At 36.9% G+C, this 23,456-nt stretch overlaps 1 protein-coding gene across 2 annotated transcripts; it reads left to right on the forward strand.

The window, feature by feature from the left end:
• Positions 1-540: 540 nt before the first annotated feature.
• LOC147393217 (plasma membrane ATPase-like) lies at positions 541-10,413 on the forward strand. Of its 2 annotated transcripts, XM_086456019.1 has the most exons (14): positions 547-929; positions 2,157-2,276; positions 2,396-2,494; positions 2,565-2,702; positions 2,958-3,272; positions 4,007-4,333; positions 4,710-4,829; positions 6,794-6,916; positions 6,995-7,409; positions 7,721-8,235; positions 8,426-8,599; positions 8,687-8,869; positions 9,837-10,021; positions 10,133-10,413. In XM_086456019.1, the coding sequence occupies exons 1-14, from the start codon at positions 873-875 to the stop codon at positions 10,227-10,229; spliced, it is 2,868 nt and encodes a 955-aa protein (XP_086312145.1). In that variant the 5' UTR covers positions 547-872; the 3' UTR covers positions 10,230-10,413. The 2 variants fall into 2 exon arrangements, with proteins under 2 accessions (XP_086312144.1, XP_086312145.1); XM_086456018.1 differs by having other exon boundaries at positions 541-929; positions 6,794-7,409.
• Positions 10,414-23,456: the final 13,043 nt, after the last annotated feature.

A 23,456-nucleotide genomic window follows, 5' to 3' on the forward strand; every position in this document is an offset into this window, starting at 1 on the left:
AATACCTTAAAAACTGAACTGAAATCGTCCAATTGACACTTCTAGTCTAGATCACTCTTTACAACCATCAAAATCATTGTAAATAGATGCCTGAACATGAATCATCTAGATCAACATTCAATTTGCCGAAATCGACCTTATTACAAGGTCCATCTCGACATTTCAACATGTATCATTGGATCAACAATTATAATTATTGAGATTTGGAATGTTGATCTCGATGAATTGAGATTTGGACTGAGGATTAACTTCTCATTATAGGGTGCGGAACATTTTCCTTGACCAAGAATATAAATCAGATTGAGAAAAAAATAAAATCCACGAGGGTGTAACAACACGTTACGGTCAAAGTCAAGGATGGAATTTCGGTAACAATCAGGATCCAGAAGATCAGAACTTGTCCCGTTCTTACAAACTTCTAACGGTATCTACGTGGCACGTTCTATCAGTGCTAAATATGCATCAGACATCTAACCGAACCGTTTTCTTTATTTTGCCAACCAAAATGTGACACGTAGACAGTGTCTATTGTTCTAGGAACGGATACACTGCTCTGGATCGGGACTTTATGGAATGCAACTGGCGATTGCAGGTTGTCAAGTTTTAGTGGGAAGAGTCGTTTATTTCCTTGGCTTGGCATATTTTCATTCCTTCGAAGGTGGTGGTAGAATTTATTGGTTGGAAAGGAGAGAAGTTTCGTTTTCTGTGAGAAATATTTTGTCAATTTGGATTTGGAGGCCTAGTAGAGTTCCCGATGGAGAAGATGGATCGGGAGTTGAGTTTTCAATCCATGAAGAGTCTCTGAGAATTTCTCCTTCGATTACAAACTCTTTCTTTGAGAATTTTTTTCTGCTTCAATTGGAACTTTAATCATGGCTGAAAACAACAACTTTAGCTTGGAAGAGATTAAGAATGAGAACGTTGATCTTGTAAGAATCTCATTGTTTTTATTTGATTCATAATTTGTCTTTTCTTTCCGGAATTTAATTTCTTTGTGATCGTTAATTGGAGTAACATTTGATTTCTTCCTTTATTTTGTTCCATTTTTCAAATCTACTTCTTCTTATCTGATATTAATGATAATTCAACAAATCAATTTGGTTGAGTTTTGAATATATATATATATATATTTTGGTTGAATTTTGTTAATTTTTTAATGCGATTTTCTAGCTAGATACTCTAAGCAAATTCTGAAGTTATGTTGCCATTGATGACATTTATTGATTTCTTAATAAATCCTCGAATGTGTCATCTTTAATCCAGTTCTGAAGTTGTTTTGGGAATTGTTTTCACGATCGTTAGGGTGACATGTGATTTCTTCTCGTATTTTGATGTGTTTTTCATATCTACATCTTGATATCTGATCATTCAACCGAACAATTTGGTTGTGTTATAATTTCTTATATTAATTTCGCTATTTATTTTTTCATATTAAAATTCTCTCTTAATCTCATGGATTTTAAAAGAACATCAATTGTTCTCGTAAGAATCTCAATGGTGTAATTTAGATCTTTGATCCTCAAAGCTCTGCTTTTTTTTTTTTCTTCTTGTTTTATTTATTTATTTTTTCTTTCTAAAGGTAATTCATGTGGTATATTAAACTATTGGTGATCTTCTAAAGCCTCAAATCCATGACTAGTTTTTTTTTTTTGGAAGATTATTGGGGAATTCATGACTAGTTTATCTTCCGGATTTCATCTTTTTTCCTCCTTTGATCTATTTGTTCTCAAATTTTTACCTAATCCAACTGATCAGACTCAGTTGGATAGGTTATAGAATATTTTCCTTTTTTTTCTTTTTTCCTAATTTTAGTAAGTTAGGATTTATTTTGTGTTGCATCACGTTCTTCTCGGCTTTTCAGTCTTATTTGTTTCCTTCTTCCTTAAGGTTTATCTCACATGTATTGATTCCAGAGTAATTTACTATATCTATTATTTATTTAAAATATCTTCCATTGTTCAACTTTCTTCTCCACTTAATTTATTTACATTTATAGTTACCGTACACCAAATCCATTTGTCCAGTCGTTTTGTGTGTTTTTGTGAAATAACACCGAGAATCAAGTTCAGATCTTAACTTTTCGATTGATTCGTCGGTGCTTTTTAAGTTTCCTTTTTTTTTTTCCTCTAATTTTCTCCTAAATTTTAAAAATGTAGGAGAGAATTCCTGTGGAGGAAGTATTCGAGCAGCTGAAATGTACAAAAGAGGGTTTGACTTCGGAGGAGGGAGAACAAAGACTCCAAATTTTTGGCCCCAACAAGTTGGAGGAGAAAAAGGTTTTTCTTTTAATTTATTTATTTCTATTTTATTCTAATATTTTGACTTTCAAGTTCCAATTCGTTTTGTATTATAAAAAATTTATATTAGAAAAAATAAGTCTGAATTCTGAAAACAGGAGAGCAAATTTCTCAAGTTCTTGGGCTTTATGTGGAACCCTCTGTCATGGGTCATGGAAATCGCTGCTTTAATGGCCATAGGTTTGGCTAATGGAGGGGTACTCTTCTCTCTCTCTCTCTCTCTCTCTCGTCTTCTCTTCTATTCTGATTTGCTCTGTTTCAATATAGGGTCAACCTCCCGATTATCCAGATTTTGTTGGTATCGTGGTGTTGCTCATCATCAATTCTACAATCAGTTTCATCGAAGAAAACAATGCTGGAAATGCAGCTGCTGCTTTAATGGCTGGCCTTGCTCCCAAGACCAAGGTATTTACACTTCTCTTCGTTAGAGAAGAAATTATAACTGTTTATGTGAAAAAGTGAAGCAGTAAAGAGAACAAAAATTGAATACAAAGCACGAGGATTTGCTTGCTTTGGCAGTGTGCCTGAATCCACATATCAGATTAAGAACAACCACATTACACATTAGTTTATTGGGTTCCCAAATCCCCTGTAATTGTTAGAGAAATTTTACTCAGAAATGATAACTTAGGAGCTGTTTGTGTTGATGAATGAATGAAGGTGCTGAGAGACGGAAGATGGAGCGAGCAAGAGGCAGCGATTCTGGTACCAGGAGACATTATTAGCATAAAATTGGGAGATATCGTCCCTGCAGATGCTCGGTTGCTTGAGGGAGATCCACTCAAGATCGATCAATCGGCCCTCACTGGGGAGTCCTTACCTGTCACAAGGAATCCAGGGGACGAGGTCTTCTCTGGATCCACATGCAAGCAAGGTGAAATTGAGGCTGTTGTCATTGCTACTGGAGTACACACCTTCTTTGGCAAGGCTGCTCACTTAGTTGACAGTACCAACCAAGTTGGTCACTTCCAAAAGGTAATTAATGGTGGTTACACATTATCTTATTATAAAATCACACCACGTCATAGAGAGTTTCTATTGGCACCACAACTTTTATTTATTACGGCCCAACTCATATGTAAATCATCCAAGAATTAACACACATCTTATCTTGGAGTGATGTTAGTAAATTATTTTATTATTTATTTAACGATGACTAATTTTGAATGAGGTTTTGCCGAAAATTACAGATACCCCCCTGTTATTTCTTTTAAGTGAAAAATAATTCTTTACTTTGATCATCTATGAGAGATTAACTTAAAACGACGGAAATACCCTCACTTTCAATGTTTGCCTACAACCCTTTATTTTCCCCCCTAAAATTCTGTTGCCTTCAACGTAAAAATTCTATTTCCTCGAACCAGGAAACCTCAAAAACAAGATAGGGGTTTAGGGTAGATTGAAGACAATAGGTTTTTGGAAGAAAAGTCAAACCTGCTTTTGCCGAGAGGTTGATTATAGGGTGTTTAGGTCATTTTATGTTAGTATCTCAAGCAAGGTCAATGTCAAGGGTCTATGATTAGTTTGGCAATATACGGAGCCCGTATGGTAAATTGTAGAGGTACGGCGGCGGCGGGCATGGCTCCTTCAAAGACTGGCAGATCGATATTTTTAGATTGGTGTATTTTTACCACATTATCTACATAACCAATGATCACCAGCCATTCCTCAATCTTTGCTAACATGGGCTGTTGTTTTTTGTTAAATAGGTGTTGACAGCAATTGGTAACTTCTGTATATGCTCAATCGCACTAGGGATGGCAGTGGAGATAATCGTGATGTACCCAATCCAGCACCGCAAGTACAGAGATGGAATTGATAATTTGTTAGTACTTTTGATTGGTGGGATTCCCATTGCCATGCCAACGGTGTTGTCGGTGACAATGGCTATTGGTTCCCATCGCCTTTCGGAGCAAGGTGCCATCACCAAGCGTATGACCGCAATCGAAGAGATGGCTGGGATGGATGTCCTATGTAGTGATAAAACTGGGACCTTGACCCTTAATAAACTCACAGTTGACAAGACCATGATTGAGGTAGGATATTAAAAGATATGTCTTTACTATTATGAGAGAAGGCGGAGTAAAGTGGCTTGACACCAAAATTTGAATTCTAAAAATGTTCTCATCTTAACATTTAAACTTAATATAATCAGAGTCCTTTTTGTCAAAAACCTAGAAAATTACAATCGCACATCTCAAAAATCATGTTGGTTAGTTTTCAAAATTATAAAAATAACCTTTTTACTATAAGATCTTCAAAACGACCCCTTAATTAATATTTTAAATTACAAATAAATCCTTCAGAATCTTGTGTGTGTGTGTGTGCATGCCACCTTCTAGTAAATTATAATCATTGATCAACAGTGTAGGATTGCTAATCATTGGTGCAATTCTTGTCACAATGGTACAGGTCTTCGCCAAGGACATGGATAAGGACACTGTGATTTTGTTGGCTGCTAGGGCCTCCAGGGTTGAGAATCAGGATGCAATCGACGCTTCAATTGTTGGCATGTTAGCTGACCCAAAGGAGGTAATGGAAGTTATTTTGAAATTTTTATAACCCGGACTTGCAGGATTTGGTCCCAGGTATCACGTGACTTCTGATGTAGGGATTAATCCATATCCTGAAAGGGATGTGAAAAAAATCTACTTTCCCATGTAGAAATTGAAATATGGAAAGAGAAACAAAACTTCACATAGGCCAGTGATACTTCCTTGTAACTCATTGATTTTTAAAAGAGAGGGAAACTTGATACCTCAGCTAAGCTGCATTATCTTTCCATATGTCAGCATCTCATTTGCTTGCAAGACACTTGCCTTAATAAAATTGGGAAGCTAATACTCTATAGAAAAACACTTTCTTTACTAAGGAAAATTCTGTGACCTCATCATCACGTGGCATCATCTAAAAGCATGATCACAAACTTTAAGGACTTTCAATATATATACGGAGAAAGGTTGCATGGACCAAGGGACCATGTAGAGCATTGACCAAGGTCTACATTTGAGCCACATGGACTGCCATGTTGGTCCAAATGACACCTCATCCCTCTTGATTTGTGGTCTAGATTGGGTTTGAAAAAAAAAATTCTGAATTTTTTTTATGACTAGATCAAGAGTTTGAAAATGGATGGCCACTGAACTCCCAGAATTAAAATTTAAATCCAATGGTGAAAAAATTTCTTTTTTCAATTTTTAATTTTTTGGAAGTTCATAAAATTTCATGCTCTACATATATGTGGCACTTGATGGTGGGTGTTAGCGCCATGTTAGCATGTGGTCCATAGAGATAGATGTTCGATTCCTATAACCCCATCTCTCTCTCTCTCTCTCTCTCTCTCTCTCTCTCTATATATATATATATATATATGTTTAGAGTTACATTTCACTATTGAAGTTTAATTTTAAAATTTTGAGTTTGGTAGCCATCCATTTTCAAAACCTTGAATCAAGGTCAAAATTGTTTTTATTTTATTTTTTTGAATTTTTTTTAAGTATGTGTCTTACCATGAAATCTAGAGGGTTGTGGTGTTGGATTGTCAATATTGCAAACCATGTGATTAAGATTTTGAAATCTTACGATTTTCGGCTAACCTTACTCTACTTTGTACCACTTTTTTCTTGTAGCTCCCTTTAACATTCTTCTCAGTCTAGAGAGTGCCACCTTGAAGAAAATTACCACCTCAGCCCTCTGGTGTTCACGGCCATATCTGATTCATAAAAAGAATACTAAAAAAAAACAGTTTTTGGCCTAATTAAAAGTTTTGAAAATGTATGGTCAGTGAACTCCCAAATTTATTATCTTGTGACATGGCGTTCTCATAACCATTGTGAAAACACTATTGGGAGCTATAGGAAAAAAGTGCTACGGGGAGGATCAACTCCCATTAAAATCCCAATTGAAGGGAATAGAGTTGCAACCCCATTCCCAGTATCCTACGTGCTAATGTAGGACAATACTTAGTCTCACCTCTGATGATTGGATACATTCATTTCAGGAATCACAATATAGAAAAATATGCTAGAATACATTAATTTTTTAATGGGTTTGTTTTGGACATGCCTAGGTTCCTGATCTGGCCTGGTCATACAATTCAAATTCAGGCTTGGGGCATTCATTGATAGCCTCAGTTACTAGACCTCGCACATTTGGCTGCCCAAGGACCAGATATTTTTCAGTTACACTAACAAGAATAGTATATTTTTTTCCTCATGCTATATCAACTGTTTCATAATCATTGGACTAGCTTATTTGGTTATTGATTCATACTCATTCTGTTCCGGTTATTATAAATTTAATCCATTTAAACATAAATCTTGCAGGAAAAATGAAAAAATTGTGTCGGATATCTTTTGGTGATTTGTTTAATAAGGAATTAAAACCGTAAAACTGTTCTCAGTAGCCTGTAACATTGTAGTAGCTACCTGTATTAATCGTGCATTTCTCTTGATCAACCAGAGACATGTTAATCTTATCCGCCTTCTTTGTTCCAGGCGCGAGCAGGGATTGTGGAGGTACATTTCCTGCCCTTCAATCCGGTGGACAAGCGTACAGCCATCACATACTATGATGCCGATGGAAATTGGCACCGAGCCAGCAAGGGTGCACCCGAGCAGGTAATATTCTTTTCCCTTTCTTCTTCCCTCTTTGTGCTCATTCGTACATTCTTACATTCAAATAATGCGTCTCTTCAGATCATTGAACTTTGCAACCTCACGGGCGATGCCAGGAACAAAGCTCATAACATCATCGATAAGTTTGCCGATCGGGGTCTTCGTTCTTTGGGTATTGCCCAACAGACAGTCCCAGAAAAGAGCAAGGAAAGCCCTGGTGGACCATGGCAATTTGTGGGTCTTTTGCCTCTTTTTGACCCTCCTAGGCATGATAGCGCAGAGACCATTCGACGGGCTCTCAACCTTGGTGTTAATGTCAAAATGATCACGGGTGACCAGCTCGCCATTGGCAAGGAGACTGGTCGTCGCCTTGGCATGGGTACCAACATGTACCCCTCCTCTTCCCTTCTAGGCCAAAGTAAAGACGAATCCATTGCTTCAATTCCCATTGATGAGCTCGTTGAAAAGGCTGATGGATTTGCCGGTGTCTTCCCTGGTAATTTAATTAACCCTTCCACTTGATTCGTTCTTTTGGAGTCTGAATTTTCTGTTAACAAAAAGGTGTACTCAGCGGATAAATCAATAGCATGATGCCAGATGTACAAAGAAAAGGGTAAAATATAAAGCATTAATCACATAACCATCTTCTCCCACAATTTTCTCTTCAACTAACCAATTTGGTGTTGCTATTCAATACACGTTGCATCTTGTCATTGGTTTAACTACTTTGCACATTTTTCTGTTAGCAGCAAATCTCAATTCATTCTTTTGCTAGCATGTAAAGTTGTAACATGGCTGGGCTTGCAGAGCACAAGTACGAGATCGTTAAGAAGCTACAAGAGAGGAAACACATATGTGGAATGACAGGAGATGGAGTGAATGATGCTCCAGCACTAAAGAAGGCTGACATTGGTATTGCTGTGGCAGATGCAACAGACGCGGCACGTAGTGCATCAGACATAGTGTTGACTGAGCCTGGGCTCAGTGTGATTGTGAGTGCGGTGCTAACAAGCAGGGCCATCTTTCAGAGAATGAAGAACTACACCATATATGCAGTATCGATCACCATTCGAATTGTATTGGGTTTCTTGCTAATCGCTCTTATATGGAAGTTTGATTTCTCGCCTTTTATGGTATTGATCATCGCCATCCTCAACGATGGAACCATCATGACCATCTCCAAGGACAGGGTGAAACCATCCCCAATGCCTGATTCATGGAAGCTTAAAGAAATCTTTGCCACTGGCATCGTTCTCGGCACCTACCTTGCCATCATGACTGTTGTCTTTTTCTGGGCAGCTCATAAAACCGACTTCTTCTCAGTAAGAGTTCCAACTTTAAATCAATTTTAGTTTAGTCAATCAACTCTAACACTAACAACACTCGCATTTAATGTTGTTAGAGAATGAGATACATACTCTAAATATCTACATCAACCTTCCATACAGATACACAAAATCTAATGCACTATACTATTTTTGATCATATAGTTTGACAAATGTCAATGTGCAGGACCACTTCGGTGTGAGATCTATCAGGGACAGCAAAGAGGAACTAACTGCTGCTCTCTACCTACAAGTGAGCATAGTAAGTCAGGCTCTCATATTTGTTACCCGGTCCCGGAGTTGGTCCTTCATTGAACGCCCTGGTCTGTTGCTTGTCAGTGCCTTCTTGGCTGCTCAGCTGGTGAGTATATATATGTGGATTTGTTTTGGTTCAAATCGCTAAGATATTAGTTTACAAATCTGATTCATTTATACAAAACATATTAAGGTGGCTACATTTATAGCTGTGTACGCAAATTGGGGGTTTGCGAGGATTCAAGGTATGGGGTGGGGATGGGCAGGAGTTGTGTGGCTTTACAGCATAATCTTCTACTTTCCACTAGATGTTCTCAAGTTCATTATCCGGTATTCTTTGAGTGGCAAGGGCTGGGACAATCTGCTTCAGAACAAGGTATGTGTTCTAAAAATCAGACCTCGAACTAGTGGTCTGATTGACCAGCATGGAATTATGATTTTCGAATTAACCATCAGTTTTATACAACTGGTGACTCAACCATTCAATCGATTTTGTCTTGTGAACCATTAAAATGCAAAATTTTTGAAATACTATTTCCTTTGCTAGACAACATTTTTGCAAAAGATGAAAAGATTCTTCGCTAAGAAAGTCCTAGTAACACCTTCAGTATTATATTTTTATAAAATACATTATATTTTTGAAGGGGAATATGCTAACATCCAATGCTTGGGGGAATGTTTGTTTTTTGGATGGGGTATTCAGAGGAATATCAGCATCTTCTATAACTTTGGCTTTCCGAAAATGAATTTTTATTTTTTTTGTTTTTTTATTTTGTAGTTTTAGTGCAAAAAGTAAGGGTATTTTTATCCTCCAACAATAAATGCTTTTACAAAAATGTCATTGCAGTAAAATACTCATAAAAATAGCATTGAACTTTTTTTATATTTACAAAAATATCAAAATATCCTTACATATTTGCATTAAAAGACATAATAAATGCATATAAATGGCATTTTCAAAGAGGAAAATGTTGAATTGACTTCCTCTGACACTGTGCTTAACACTGCACTGACGTGGCAGTGTACAAGAACCATAGATATTTTTTCCTACACACTGCCACGGCAGCACAGTTTTGAAGAAATTCAGTTTAGAGCGATTCTTTCGAAAAACCAAAGTTACGGAGAATGCAAACATCCCTACGAAGCATTGGATGATAGCATCCCCCATTTTTAAATTCTTTAATAAAAAAATTGATACAATCAAATTGAATCAGATCTGAGCATTTAGTCAAATCTTCACTTCAATAACGTGCTTAGACTGTTGGAATTCATTAATGTGCTTCCCATTGTTGATGAAAGTTTTTAATTAACTGATATATCATCATTATAATATTATAATTCAGACTGCATTTACAACAAAGAAGGATTATGGGAAGGGAGAGAGGGAGGCACAGTGGGCATTGGCTCAACGTACCCTCCATGGCCTCCGACCCAAGGATTCATCATCATTGCTTTTCAATGAAAATAGTAACTACAGAGAATTGTCTGAGATTGCCGAGCAGGCTAAGAGGCGTGCGGAGGTTGCAAGGTACGAACTATTAGTTAATGCAGGTGTAAGCATTTGGGGTTGGGGGAAGGAGTATTTTTGTAATATCTTTTGTTTTTAATCCACAAATATAAATGCATTTCTTTTTTATAGGTTAAGGGAGCTTCACACATTGAAGGGGCACGTGGAATCGGTGGTGAAGCTGAAGGGACTAGACATCGATACCATCCAACAGAACTACACAGTCTAAGAGAGAACTGAAACAAGTTGAACTTCTCTTATATTTTTGGGAAGGACTTGACCCTTTGTGTCTATGAATAACCAAAAGATGAACTTGGTTGCTGTACAGACGATGGGTCCGTGGGAAAATAAGTTGGGTTCATTTGGGGATTTGATGCAGCTTTTATGAAAGAATATTTTTTTCAATTTGTTAATGATAATGAACCAACTAATAAACCAAATTAAAGCGCCTAAATGTTAATGGGGTGAGAAAAGTGAAGCCGTTACCGCTTTTGGGATCTTAATGCACCATCATGTGCGACCTGTTTTGTGGTGTCTTTTACAATGGTATGGTACCATTCTTGGGCCTCAATTCGCTCATTCAATTGATGTTCTGTGGTGACTTTCTGTTACCTTGTTTTTGGGCTCCCAAGTTACTTCTTTTGATGTTCGATCCCAGGATGTGGTGCTGACTCTTGCTGCCTCAATGTGATGAGATTCTCATAGCTTTTCAGGGTTCTCAAAACTTCCTACTGTTTAGGAAGAAGATAGACTATGTACTAGAGATTCCAATAACAACTAAACGATTAGCACTCCAATCTAGACAAGATAACCATTAACAAATTAAACAATTCGGATGTCAAATCAATAACATACTATCTACTAACAATTTAAATTAAAGGTAGATAAGGGAGATTATTGGTCTGGCCTTGGTGCATTGTAAACTAGTATACCGATGCTTTTGCTTGATCGAAAACCCTTGTCCGATGATCTCTGGCTATGTCAAGCAATGGGAAAGGACTTCCCCCTTGTTTGGTGCATTGTGATTTGGGAAATTGACGTCAACATATAATGGCCAATTCTTCGAGCAATTGGACTGGTTGACAAGCATGTCCAAGGGTGATAGGTTGAGAAATTTTTACTACCAAGTTGTATGTCATCATGTAACTGGAATGAGAATCACCCAACCAAGAAAGATTTTAGTAATTTGGCAGTGCACGATGCTATTCGATCCATCAAAACCAATATACGTAGCGTATCTCCATATTGGTGGATTGAAGCAAATTAAGACACTGTTACTTAATCAAGGATACGATTGAATTTTTGCTGCATTTTCAGTAGTAAATACCCTCCCCAAGAATCACTCGTCTCTCTTATATTGATTAAGCTGTGGTCACCAGGCAAGCAAGGTCCTTGTACCTTTTCTCCTGGATGGAAAATCTGTGTGGGATTTCTCCATAGTTTAACAAACTCACTTGACTTCAGTTTCCAACTTTTGAATTCGGGCTCCAAAGTTTCAAATTTAACCATGATCAAATCTCATATCAACCTCATTCACGAGTCACGTTGAATGTGATTGATTCTTGTTCATTTGAAAGCACACTTTAGGTTATCTATCATTGATTGGTATCCAATTATTTTTCAACATAAAGTTCGTTGATGGTCTATATTAAATATTCGACGCATATTGACACATAAAAATAGCTGTTAACTTGGGTCTTTTGGGCAAAATGTCAGATGGGCCTGGTATGACCGAGACATTGATATAGTCACACACTCCTTCGAAAAAGATCTAATGAGTTAAATCAGATCAGAATCAAACCTAATTGGATTGGCATCGTTCAATTTCATTCATTGGACAAACCTAATTGCATCTTGCAAGTCATTATCCCCTTGTTGCATCTTAGTTGTTTCTTCTTCTAACATAGAAAAATTACATTAACGGTACTCAGTATCGTTACAATTGTTATCAGAACCACAACGATCTTCAGGGTTTTGAGTACCATGGTGGCCTGCAAGGAATTTTAAAAATACTTGATCAATTTTAAGCTTAACATAACTTTTTCTATCATGATCCAAGCACCAAAGGAACTACAAGAATATGAATACAAGGATAGTCCAGAAACAAGTCCAGAAGCTAGTAGGAAGGGTAGCAACACTTAACAAATTCATTTCCAGGTCTTCAGATAAATGCAAGCCTCTGTACCAGTCATTGTAGAAGAACACCAAGTTTGAATGGACAGAGAAGTGTGAGCAAGCCTTCACAGAGCTCAAGAAATATCTGGACAGACCGCCTATACTCTCCAAACCAGAAGTAGGAGAAGAATTAGGATTGTACCTAGCTATTTTAGAATGCGCACTCAGTTCAATCTTGGTCAGGGCTGGGACAGTGGTAGAACAACCTATCTACTTCTTGAGTAAGACCTTTACCTGAAATCACCTTGACCTGTTTTCCACCAAACAGTGGATAAGGGTCCAATTGGTAAATTGGAGATTTTTAGGGAATAAGGAGTCGCCACCTAGTTTAGGTCTAGGAACCATAAATGACTCCAAAATGGATCGGTTTGGTCCACAGATCAGAGAAATGGGTAAGGGGTCAGATTACGGGTTTCGGAAGGTGTTAGGCACTGAACCCACCCGATTGAGATGATCGATCTCTATTATGATCCAAACTACCCTACGATCAACGGGTAGAGACTAAAGTCAAGAATATGGTCCAATCATCATCAAATTATATCGAATGTGCTAAACGAATCTCAAGATCAATATTCTCCCAAACATTACATGATTTCTTGAATTACGCACAAAAATAAAAATATCTGAAAAAGCCTTAATTTCCTTTCATATTCTAAAATTCATCCGCTAATATTTCGATCACCAATCCATATATTTCCTTTCATATTCTAAAGTTCATCTGCCAATATTTCGATCACCAATCCATATATATACAAAGACTTTCTAAATCGACTAAAATAGGAATTTGCCATAGTTTTCTAAAATGAAAAATTGTGATATGAAATTTCTAATTTGGGAATTCATGTAGTTTCTAAATTGAAAATTTGAAATTTCCTAAATTAAAAGTTTATAAAAATATGCGAAGCTCCCAGATTGGAAATTTAGAAAAACAAACTTCCTAAAATAGAAATTTCCAAATAAGAAAGTCCCAATTTAGAAATTTGTAAAAATGATTTTCCAAAATAGAAAATTTTCAACATTGGCTTTCCCAAATTAACAGTTTACGAATATTAAATTTTCAAAGATAGAAAATCATGATTTTAGGAAAGTCACAAAGTCGATTAAACGATCCATAAGTCCCCAAAATTAGCAAACTATGATTTATTTTCAAAAATTCATATATGCCACGTGAATTCTTCGAATTTCGCATTGTCCTATGTCTACAAGATCAGTGAGTCAACTCACATGTCCAATTTATAGAGAAATTTGATTTTATGCTTCCAATGCACACAAAATCAGTGAGTTAACTCAAATCCTTTTGTATAAAAAAAATCCGACTTTAAACCCCCAATATACACCCCGAATCAGTGAGTTAATTCACGTGGCAATTTTATTAATAAATCGATTTTGAAATTCTTATGCACACACAAATCAGTGAGTTGACTCACGTGACAATTTTATTAATAATTGATTTTGAACACAAATCAGTGAGTTGACTCACGTGGCAACTTTATTAAAAAAATTGATCTTGAAATTCTTATGCACACACAAATCAGTGAATCAATTCAATGTTCGTTTTATCGAAAAATCTAATTTTGAATTCCCAATGTGCACAAAAAATCAATGAGTCGACATACAAATTTCCGAATTAACACTCACAAAGAAAATCCACACATTGAAATAATGGCTAAAGGAGAAAAGAAGAAGAAAAAAAAAAACAAATAAATAACTAAATACACATACCACGTGCAAGAATTGGGTTGCTTGGGATCCCTTTAGAATTACTCGAATGCTCGCTGCCCAAATGCATGAGAAAAACGAATTGCTGCTGTCAAAAAAAGATGTGTCAAGAGAAATTAGAAAAAAGATGAGAGTAGGAGAGGGTGTTAACGGTGCTGCTGTAGGGGCTGTTAATGCTGCTGTAAGAGAGTGTTATTGGTTGATGAAGGAAAGGAAGAAGATAATTGGAATGGTGTTTGTGGCTGCTAACGGAAGGCTAGGGAGGTTGCTTATGGTTGCTAACACACGTTAAGAAGAGATGATGAAGAGGAAAGGTACTTGAGAGAGGATGATGAGGGTTGTTGTGCGTGTGAGACGACTGTGATGGGTTTGCTAATGGAGGGTGTTTAGGGCTGTTAATCGACCACGATTGGGACTGCTAATGGAGGGAGTTTGGGGCTGCTTATAGAGGGAGTTTGGGGCTGTCAATGGCTCAAGGTTGGGGCTGTCAATGGCTCAAGGTTGGGGCTGCTTATAGAGGGAATTTGAGGCTGCTAATGGATCACGGTTGGGGCTGCTTACAGCCACTACAATGGCTGAAAATAGAGGAGGAAGAAGGTGGCTGTACGTGATAAAGATAGAAGAAAAAAAAATGTTATCTCCAAGCTGCTGGCTGAATCCTCCTCTATTCCATCTTTTTTCTTTCTTTTTTCCTTTTTTTTTCTTTTGATTGCTTTTCAAACTTTTCTTCTTTTGTTTCCTTCCTCCCATATGTGAGTTGTGAGCATGGTTTTTAAACTCGGTATCTCGTCTCATCTCGTTCAGCTTTGATACCTCTTGGACGAGTTTTCCGATACGTTTGATACGTCTCGTGAGACAAATCAAAAAATTGCACGTGAGTCATAAAACTCGGTCAAAAAAATGACTTTGTGAGTTGGTCTCGTTCAGCTCTGATACCGAGTTAACTCGGGCGATACGTTTCGATCTCGGACGAGTTTAAAAACCGTGGTTGTGAGAGAAAAAAAAATTGAAAGATGAGAGCAGCATTTTCTTTTTTGTTTGGTTCAAGAATGTCAGCTTTCCTTTGATGGGTCCAAAAAAGATGTCAACCCAACCCCCCCTCAAGAGAACATAGGATTTTCTTTATATAGAATTTATTTTCTATTTTCTCTTTTTCTAAACTTTCTCTTTCTTTCCTTTTTGATACTTTTATTTAATTTGTTTTCTTTTTTATTTTATTTGTTTCTTTCTTTGACCGAACCATTAGAGAGAATATATCTCTTTTTAAGTTTAGAAGGAAAGGGACCTTGATCCCATGCTTCGCAACTCGTGGCACGTTGGTGGATAATCGTTGATTGAATTTTGATTTTTAATTTTGGTTGATGGATTAAGTTACAATTTTTAATTTTGGTTTGATTTTAATTTGATATGTTAATTGTGTTTCACTTTTCGATCTTGATTGGTTGATTAAATTAAAATTTCAATTAGATTGGTTGATTATGTTTTGATTTGAATATTGATTGGTCGATTAAGTTTTAAATTTAATTTGATTGATCGATTGGGTTTTAATTTAAATGTTGATAGGTTGATTAAATTTTGGATTGAATGTTGATTTAAAATCTTCAAGTCGATTATTTGAATTTAATTTTTGTTTTGATTTTAAAAGCTTCAAATTAGTTATTTTATTTTGATTTTCCTAATAGTCAAGGTCTCTACGTGCAAGTTGGACATCAAGGGGCATTTTGGTCATTTTTTGATTTTTTCATAAATTTATCTAATTTCATCGATTTGGGTCCCGTTAGACTCGAAATCCCGTTCTAAGTGCAATGGAGATACTTTTGAGACTTTTCGACAGTTCAAAATTTATGAGAGTTATTTTCATCATTTTATTGATTTTTGTCCATTTTGGTGAATTTTGGCGTGAAGTTTCTTTCGGTCCCAATGTGATTATTTCTAAGTCTCGAAGTCGCATTTTCCTAGCGTAACGAAGTCTCTAAGTTATCCAAATATGTAGCGAACCTAAACGCACGTGCTTGCTAAGTCGGGTGGAAAGTTTAGCGATCCTAAGCGTGAGTAATTCTATGTCGCGTGGCGAGGAGAAAGAATATAATAAAATTAGAAGACAGAGGGAATTGGAAGGAGACTTCTCACAAGCTTTCAAGTTATTTGCGCTCATCATTAGGAATCAACAATAACCGGGTGACAGATCGCCAAGTCAGGTAGATGCAAAAATGGGGTGTCTACATTACCGATGCTGAAACACGCTATTCCAGAATTGAGAAGATGTAATTAGCTTTAGTTTACATAGGTTTGTGCCTAAGATCGTACTTCCAAGCACACCGAGTACAAGTCATCATAGAGTATCCTTTGAAGTCTGTCTTATGAAAAATAGAGGGATTGGGTAGGATGACAAAGTGGGCTGTACAGCTAGTTGAGTTTGAACTTGAATACAAGCCCAGAGTTTCGCTAAAAGACCAAGCAGTGGCAGATTTCTCGGTAGAAGAAAAATCAGATCTGTTAGTAGAAAAGTTGGAACATACTGCAGAATGGCAAGAAACAAACAACCATCCAAGGTGAAGAGTTTATGTGGATGGATCTTCAAACCTAGAGGATTGGGAATATGAGTGGTACTAATCATTCCTGACGGTTCCAAGATATAAAGACTGTCAGACTAGGATTCAAAGCTTCGAATAACAAAGCGGAATATGAGGCTATGTTGCTCGACCTCAATTCATTAGTAGGGTTGGGGGTAACTAAGGCGATAGTCTATAATGACTTGCAGCTAGTAGTTAACCATATCAACGACACATTTAAAGCACGAGATCCCAGGATGTAGATCTACCTGGAGAAAATCAGGTCTGCCATACTTCAAGCTAGGGAAGTCAGAATAGAGCACATACCAAGGATAAACAATAGACATGTAGATGCCCTAGCCTTTATAACATCAATGTTAGTAGGAAAATATAAGAGAGAATTTTCATTAGGCTACTAGGAAAGACCTGTGATAGATGAGTTGGAGTTTGTCAATGCGATAGTTGCAATAGGAGATCAAGGGTGGATGAGATCGATTTTTGCCTTCCTACAGTTAAGAGTGCTGCCCGACGATCCTAAGAAGGCAAGACTCGTAAAGAGCAGAGTAGAGAAATACACTATCCTAGATGGAAAACTGTACAGGAAGTTAGTAGGTGGGCCACTCCTACATTTTCTAACGCCAAAAAAGGCAAAAGACGTGTTAAGTGAGATCCACGAATGTGATTGTGGGAATCATTTAAGGACAAGGTCTTTGGCCCACAAAGTACTCTACCAAGGGCATTTCTAGCTATATTTACAAAAATATGCAGCTCTGCATGTCAAGTATTACGACAATTACGAAAGACATGGAACAATAATCCGACAACCTGCAATGTAACTGAACTCTTTCATCAGTCCTTGGCCATTTGCACAGTGGGGAATTGATTTAGTAGGTCTGCTGCCTAGGGTACTAGATAACCTAACTTTCTTGCTAGTGGCGACAGATTACTTCACCAAGTAGGCGAAAATACTCCCTCTAACCAGAATACGCTAGTAGGAAGTTCAGAATTTCCTATGGGAAAACATAATCTGTCGATTTGGTTTACCACGCATTATAGTCTCAGACAATGGGAAACAATTTGTAAGATAACAGATTAAAGATTTCTGCAAAGAGTATGGGATAATGCAGTTGTTTTTTACGCCACAGTATCCACGGGACAATGAACAAACTGAAGCCAAAAACAAAGTATTGAAAACACACTAAAGAAGAGGCTGGGAGAAGCAAAGGGAAGGTGGACATCGGTCTTGCATGGTGTACTGTGGGCCTATAGGACAATTGCAAGAACCTCCACAGGGATGTTTCCATTCACTATGGCCTATGGTATGGAAGCAGTGATTCCAATAGAGAATAACTTCCCCACAATAAGATCAAGAGTAGTGCAGATTGACCAGAACAACCAGTATATAATTATAAAATTGAATTTGCTGGAAGAAAAATGTAAAGTAACGTTGATAAGACTAGAGAGTTATCATTAGAAGCTGCAAAGTTATTTCATTAAGAGAGTCTACGATAGGCAGTTCAAAGAAGGAGACTTAGTGCTCCGAAGAGTACTCTAGAAACAAAAGAGCAGAATAGTGGAAAATTGGGCGCTAACTGGGAAGGGTCATACAGAGTAGTAAGAGTAGGCTAGAAAGGAGTTTATTACTTGATAACAACCATCGATCAAGAATTGCCTAGACCGTGGAATACATGTAACCTGAAAAGATATTATCAATAAATAAATCTTTTCTAATCGCTAGTAGTTTACGCGTGGATTTAGCACTGAAGATGGATCCCACCTAGATTCGGGCCTACATGAGTCTTCTTTGCCTTAATTAGCAGGGTAAGAAGTAGGTTGGGACCCTACTCTGATGTGACTAATTTAGCACTGAAGATGGATCCTACCTGGATCTGGGCTTATATGGGTCTTCTCTACCTTAAGTGGTAGAGTAAGAAGTTGCATGAGTAACATAGTACTAAAAGTGGATCCCACCTAGGTCTGGACCTACGTGGGTCTTTTTTGCCTTAATTGGCAGGATAAGAAGCTGATCGGGGTCATACTCTGTCACGAGTCTAAGAGCACTAAAGACGAATCCCACCTGGATCCGAGCCTACGTAGGTCTTCTTTGCCTTAATTGGTAGAGTAAAAAGTTGGTCAGGGCCCTACTCTACCCCGAGTATAATAGCATTAAAGGTGGACCTCACCAGGGTTTGGGCCTATGTGGGTCTTCTCTGCCTTAATTGGCAGAGTAAGAAGTTGGTCGGGGCCTTATTCTAGCACGAGTAATATAACACTGAGTTGGGCCCTTCTAAAAGTCTGATCCTTTTAGTTCTCATCTGCTCTAATTAGTGGAGCAAAGAACTGGACAACCATGTTTTACTCTTGAGTGATAGAGCATAGAGATTTGTTTAGCAGAAGAGCAATGGTGAGTATTATGCATTGAAATCCATTAAGTTGTATGATGCATGATACTGAACTAGAGCCTTCTTGAAGGACAGTAACTCAAAGGTACTTCCCCAAAATTTTATGTGGTTATTCACAAAGAGGTTCCACCTAAGTAAAATTTACTTAAGGTAGAACTTGGCGGAAGAGGTAGTAAATATAATCAGTTCATCAATTGAATGTATAACGCAAATAGTGCGAAAAAGAAAAAGTTTACATTAAAGGCATATTAACAGTTGGCTTATGCAGTGCAAAGGAACATATTTGCCGAAGCCTTTAAGTAAAACATAATGTGGAAATCTATGCTAAGTTAAAAAGCAGTTCAGTAGTTGAATGTGCAACACACACATTGCGAAAAATTAAAGTTAGTGTTAAAGTTCAAGAATAACAGTATAGCGCACAACATAAAAATGCAAGTAAAGTTTACATTAAATATAGAATTGTAGTTGATGTGAAAACAAAAATTTCTCATTAATAGCTAGAAAGAGGTACAAAAGAGATCCCCAAGAATGGGGTAGTACAAAATATAGCAGCAAAAGCAGAGTACAAGCTAAAACTAAATAGTTGATCTTCATTCGTTAGCAGAGGACTGGTTGGTAGAAGTAGTGGGATTTGGAGGGTTGACCGCCTCGTCTTGATGGATATCGATAATAGGGGCAGGAGGCAGGTTAGGAGGTAGATCACTGGCCTGAGCAAGTGAATCGGTTGTTTTGGCTTGGTCCAAATCTTTGGTATGTTCAGCCTCCATAAGTTTACTAGGGACTTGGTCCAAAATAGCAACGAGGTTCCCCTCCTCATCTAGCTAGAAGGGTGAGGCTCGACCATAATCACTAGGCTAGCTATGAATCTCCTTGATAGGAGAACCAATAGAACCTTCATCCTCTTTGTCTTCTTCATCCCCTTCCTCCTCATAATGAAGCCGAGTAGCCTCAAAGTCTTCATGATAAGCCTTAGAAGAAACTTCCTCAGCCAACTGAGAATATTGAGCTTGTAGTTGTCCCAACAGTCACTTAGTCTCAACCTCATCTTCCTTGGCTTGAGCTGCCCTAGCCGTCTCGATGCCAGTCCTAAAAGAACTTAACTCAAGCTATTGCTGTTGTACATTCTCTTGGAGATCCACCAGCTTAGCGTCTCTTTTCTGTATTCTCTCCTTGTAGCTAGCCAGTTCCAGTTGGAGAACACCTTGGAGATCTACTAGCTTCTTATTATTGGCCTCTAAGACTAAGTTAGCCTTGACACACAGGTATAGGGCAGAAAAAACTTTTTATTCTATATTTTCTAAAGGTATTATATATATTGGGTCCAAAATACATAAAGAAATTAATTAAGGATAAGATTTTTTTCTCTTAAAATCCATGTCTTTTAACAATATTCTACAAGAGTAAGCTTCCAAAAGTCTCTTTTTAATTCGTCCACATGACTCAAGGGGATTATATCTGAATGAGTGCCACGTCCACCCTAGCCTTCGAGCATCCCATTGGGGCATGTGAAAGAATCACTCCACCTGGATCTCATTCCTCCATTCGGGTGATACCCTAGAAGTGCACATCACCCTTGATGTCTTCCATATGTGTCGTCCAAGTCACGTGACGTTGTACCTCCAGATGGAAGTCTTGATGTGGTATAATGTGGCACCCAATTTCCAAGTCATTGTTCCCACGTTTCCTTAGTAAATCAGCATCATCCACATTTATTCCCCTACCCAATTGGATGAGACACGTAGTTCAAGTTGCTATCGGGTATGTTCTGATGATATCTTTCTTCACACCTGTAGACATCCCCTTTTTGCCTAGACTGAGCCCGAGAACACCTGTAATACCCTGACTTCCAATTCGTATCTCAATGAAAATAAATATTGAAATTTTGAAAAAATTCTAATAAAAGACATAGGATAAAATACTCATATTTTATTCTGTTCACTTTTAACAAAATTTGACTTCACCATTTAAAAACATCCTCGATCCGCGGGATGCGGATCCATTTTTTTGAGGAGTTTGGGAGTCGCCACCTAGTTTTACAGTTTAGGAATCGAAACATTAACTCTAAATAGATAAAAATACTGATCTATGCTAGTTTTTTCAAAAATTACATTGCTAAAAATGACCTAAAAAAATACCTAATTTACTTTGGTGATTGTGACGGTTGATTCCCTCAGTATTGGCAGAGTGCGCTCCTCATATGATTTTTCTTAGAGTCAAAGTTCGGTTCCTAGACCGTAATAACTAGGTGACGACTCCCAAACCTAAAAATTCAAAAGCGGATCCGCGCACCCCGCAGATCGAGGGCACTTTCAGCTTTCGATCTCCTAGATGAGGTATTCTCCTCCTAGATCTGAATATTTTTTAGATGTTTTGAGTGTTTTGAAAATTTCTAGGCATTTTTGAAGGATTTATGGGTATTTTTTGAGTAAAAAATAGGGTTTGGGTGTTAAGTAGAGACTTGCAGCTTGGATTTAGGGTGTTGGAAAGGCTAGGGGAGAGTTTTTGGCCTTTCTTTCTTAGGATTTTTCTTGACTTATGAGTTTAGGTTGTGGAGGCTCCTTTTTATAGAGTTTTTGGGGAGTTTTTCAGTTTGACTAGGTTTCTTCAAGATAAGATTAAGTTGTTTAATTAGGTCTCTTGAATTTGGGTTTTAATTCTTATGTACAATGAATATTTTTAAGTTTTTTGAAGAACCCCCCTAATTATATTTTTAATTCTTTAAGACCCCCGGATGGAGGGATCTTTTAATAAATATTATGTGGGCCCCACTTAAGTAAATGGGTCACCACTTAAAATTTGACCCGTGGGCTTGATTGATTAATTTTATTTTTCAAATTTTTAATTCAATTTGTTAACATTTCACTTTATGTTAATTAATGTTTTAATTATTAATTTTGAAATTTTAAATTTTAGGATTGAAAATTATCGTTTTACCCTCAAATAGGACTTTTGCTTTGAGAGGTCATTTTTTGATGTTTTGAAATCAATTTTTCATAAGAAATTCAACGGGAGTATCGATTTTTTGGCATAAAATGGTCATAGACCTTAGGAGGGGCATTTTCGTAATTTTATCAAATTTGGTAAAAATTGATGAAATAATTTATTTGATTTTAGTTTGTTGTTTTATGTGTTTAAAAGAATTTTCCTAAGTGTAATGTGTGCTTTAGGGATGTTTTGATGTTATAGGTATTTTGGTAATTTGGTCATTTTTTATTATTTTTTCTCGTAAAGTTTTTTTTTGTCTCAAAATAATGATTTCTACATTTTGGATCATATTTTCCTAGCATAGTATGGTTTATAAAGTTTTGTTTGCTTGAGATACCTCATCCAAATTTCTGAAACATATCTAACAATAATAAAAACATTGGAATATTCATCTATCATTGGGAACCGTCACAATCGGGTTGACGAGTTGATTAATTAGGCAAGTGCGAAAATGGGGTATCTATACCATTGAACTCAAAATGGTTAAAAAAAACATACTTTAGCCTGTAAGTATGCTCGAATTTGAGTTTGGAGGGAAAAAATTTTAAATCCTCAAATTTCGTGTCAAGTGGGACCCAAAATGGTGAATTTTTGTTAGAGTAATTATTAATAAAATCTGATTACACGATTAGGTTCGTAATAAAAAATTATAGAGAATGGAGTATTTATTCGTCGAATTTCGAGTTCGAAAAGTCAAGTTATCGTCGAAAATAGAAATAAATGAGAAATACCAACTTTTCCCCTTAAGCCTTTAAATAAAAGAAACCTGATTTATTTTATTTCACTCTTGTTTCTCTTTAATAACTCTCAAAGCCTAGCTATTAAAGAACCAAGGATTTCCACCCCTTCCCTTTCTAGATTCGTCGCGGTCGAGTGATCGTTGAACTTCAACGACAAAGAAGAAGTTGAAGACGACGTCGAGCTCTATAATCTTATGGTCTTTGATCTTATTTTCTCTTTCATTTTCTCTCACAAAAAATCATTGAGTGAGTTTCGGTACATCCCACTCATGACTTCATTTATCTGGGAGAAGAATCATCCTTCATCATAGGAAAGAAAGGGAGTGTCGTCACCAAGAGTGTCGCAACCAACCTCGACCTCCGTGCCGTTCTTTGCCTTAGATCAATTGTCAAAAATAATTCAAGTAGGATGCCTTCCCTTTTACCCTCTACTTGTACAAAATTTTCCATAGAAAATAGTCTAATCATTAATATTATTCTCATTGTACCATTTGTTGATGAATTGATGAAACTTATGCATGTTTGATTCGATTTAAGCATAATTTTAAGTTTTCATCGAGTAGATTTCGTTTCATTAAAATATTGATGAGGTTTTAAGTGTTTCGAGTTTTGATTATTTATTATTTTCCAATGATTTAGCAAAGAAATAAGTAATTTTAACTTTCGTAGCAAAATCGATAAAAATCACGATGAAAAGGTACGATTTTTGGCTTGTTGCTGATCCCATCGGCCCCATTTTGGCTTGCTGCCAGTCCTACCATCCCTAAAAACCAGTCCTATCGGGTCCTTCAGATTTTGGCAAAAAGTTTTCAAAAATTGCTTTTGATTTTTTTCTTCTGCTTTGTCAAAGTGGTTACATAGAAAAGCCACCTTCATTTCATTA

Source organism: Akebia trifoliata, chromosome 10 (assembly GCF_017979445.1).
Source record: "Akebia trifoliata isolate Shusen 1 chromosome 10, ASM1797944v1, whole genome shotgun sequence".
Classification (NCBI taxonomy): Eukaryota; Viridiplantae; Streptophyta; class Magnoliopsida; order Ranunculales; family Lardizabalaceae; genus Akebia; species Akebia trifoliata.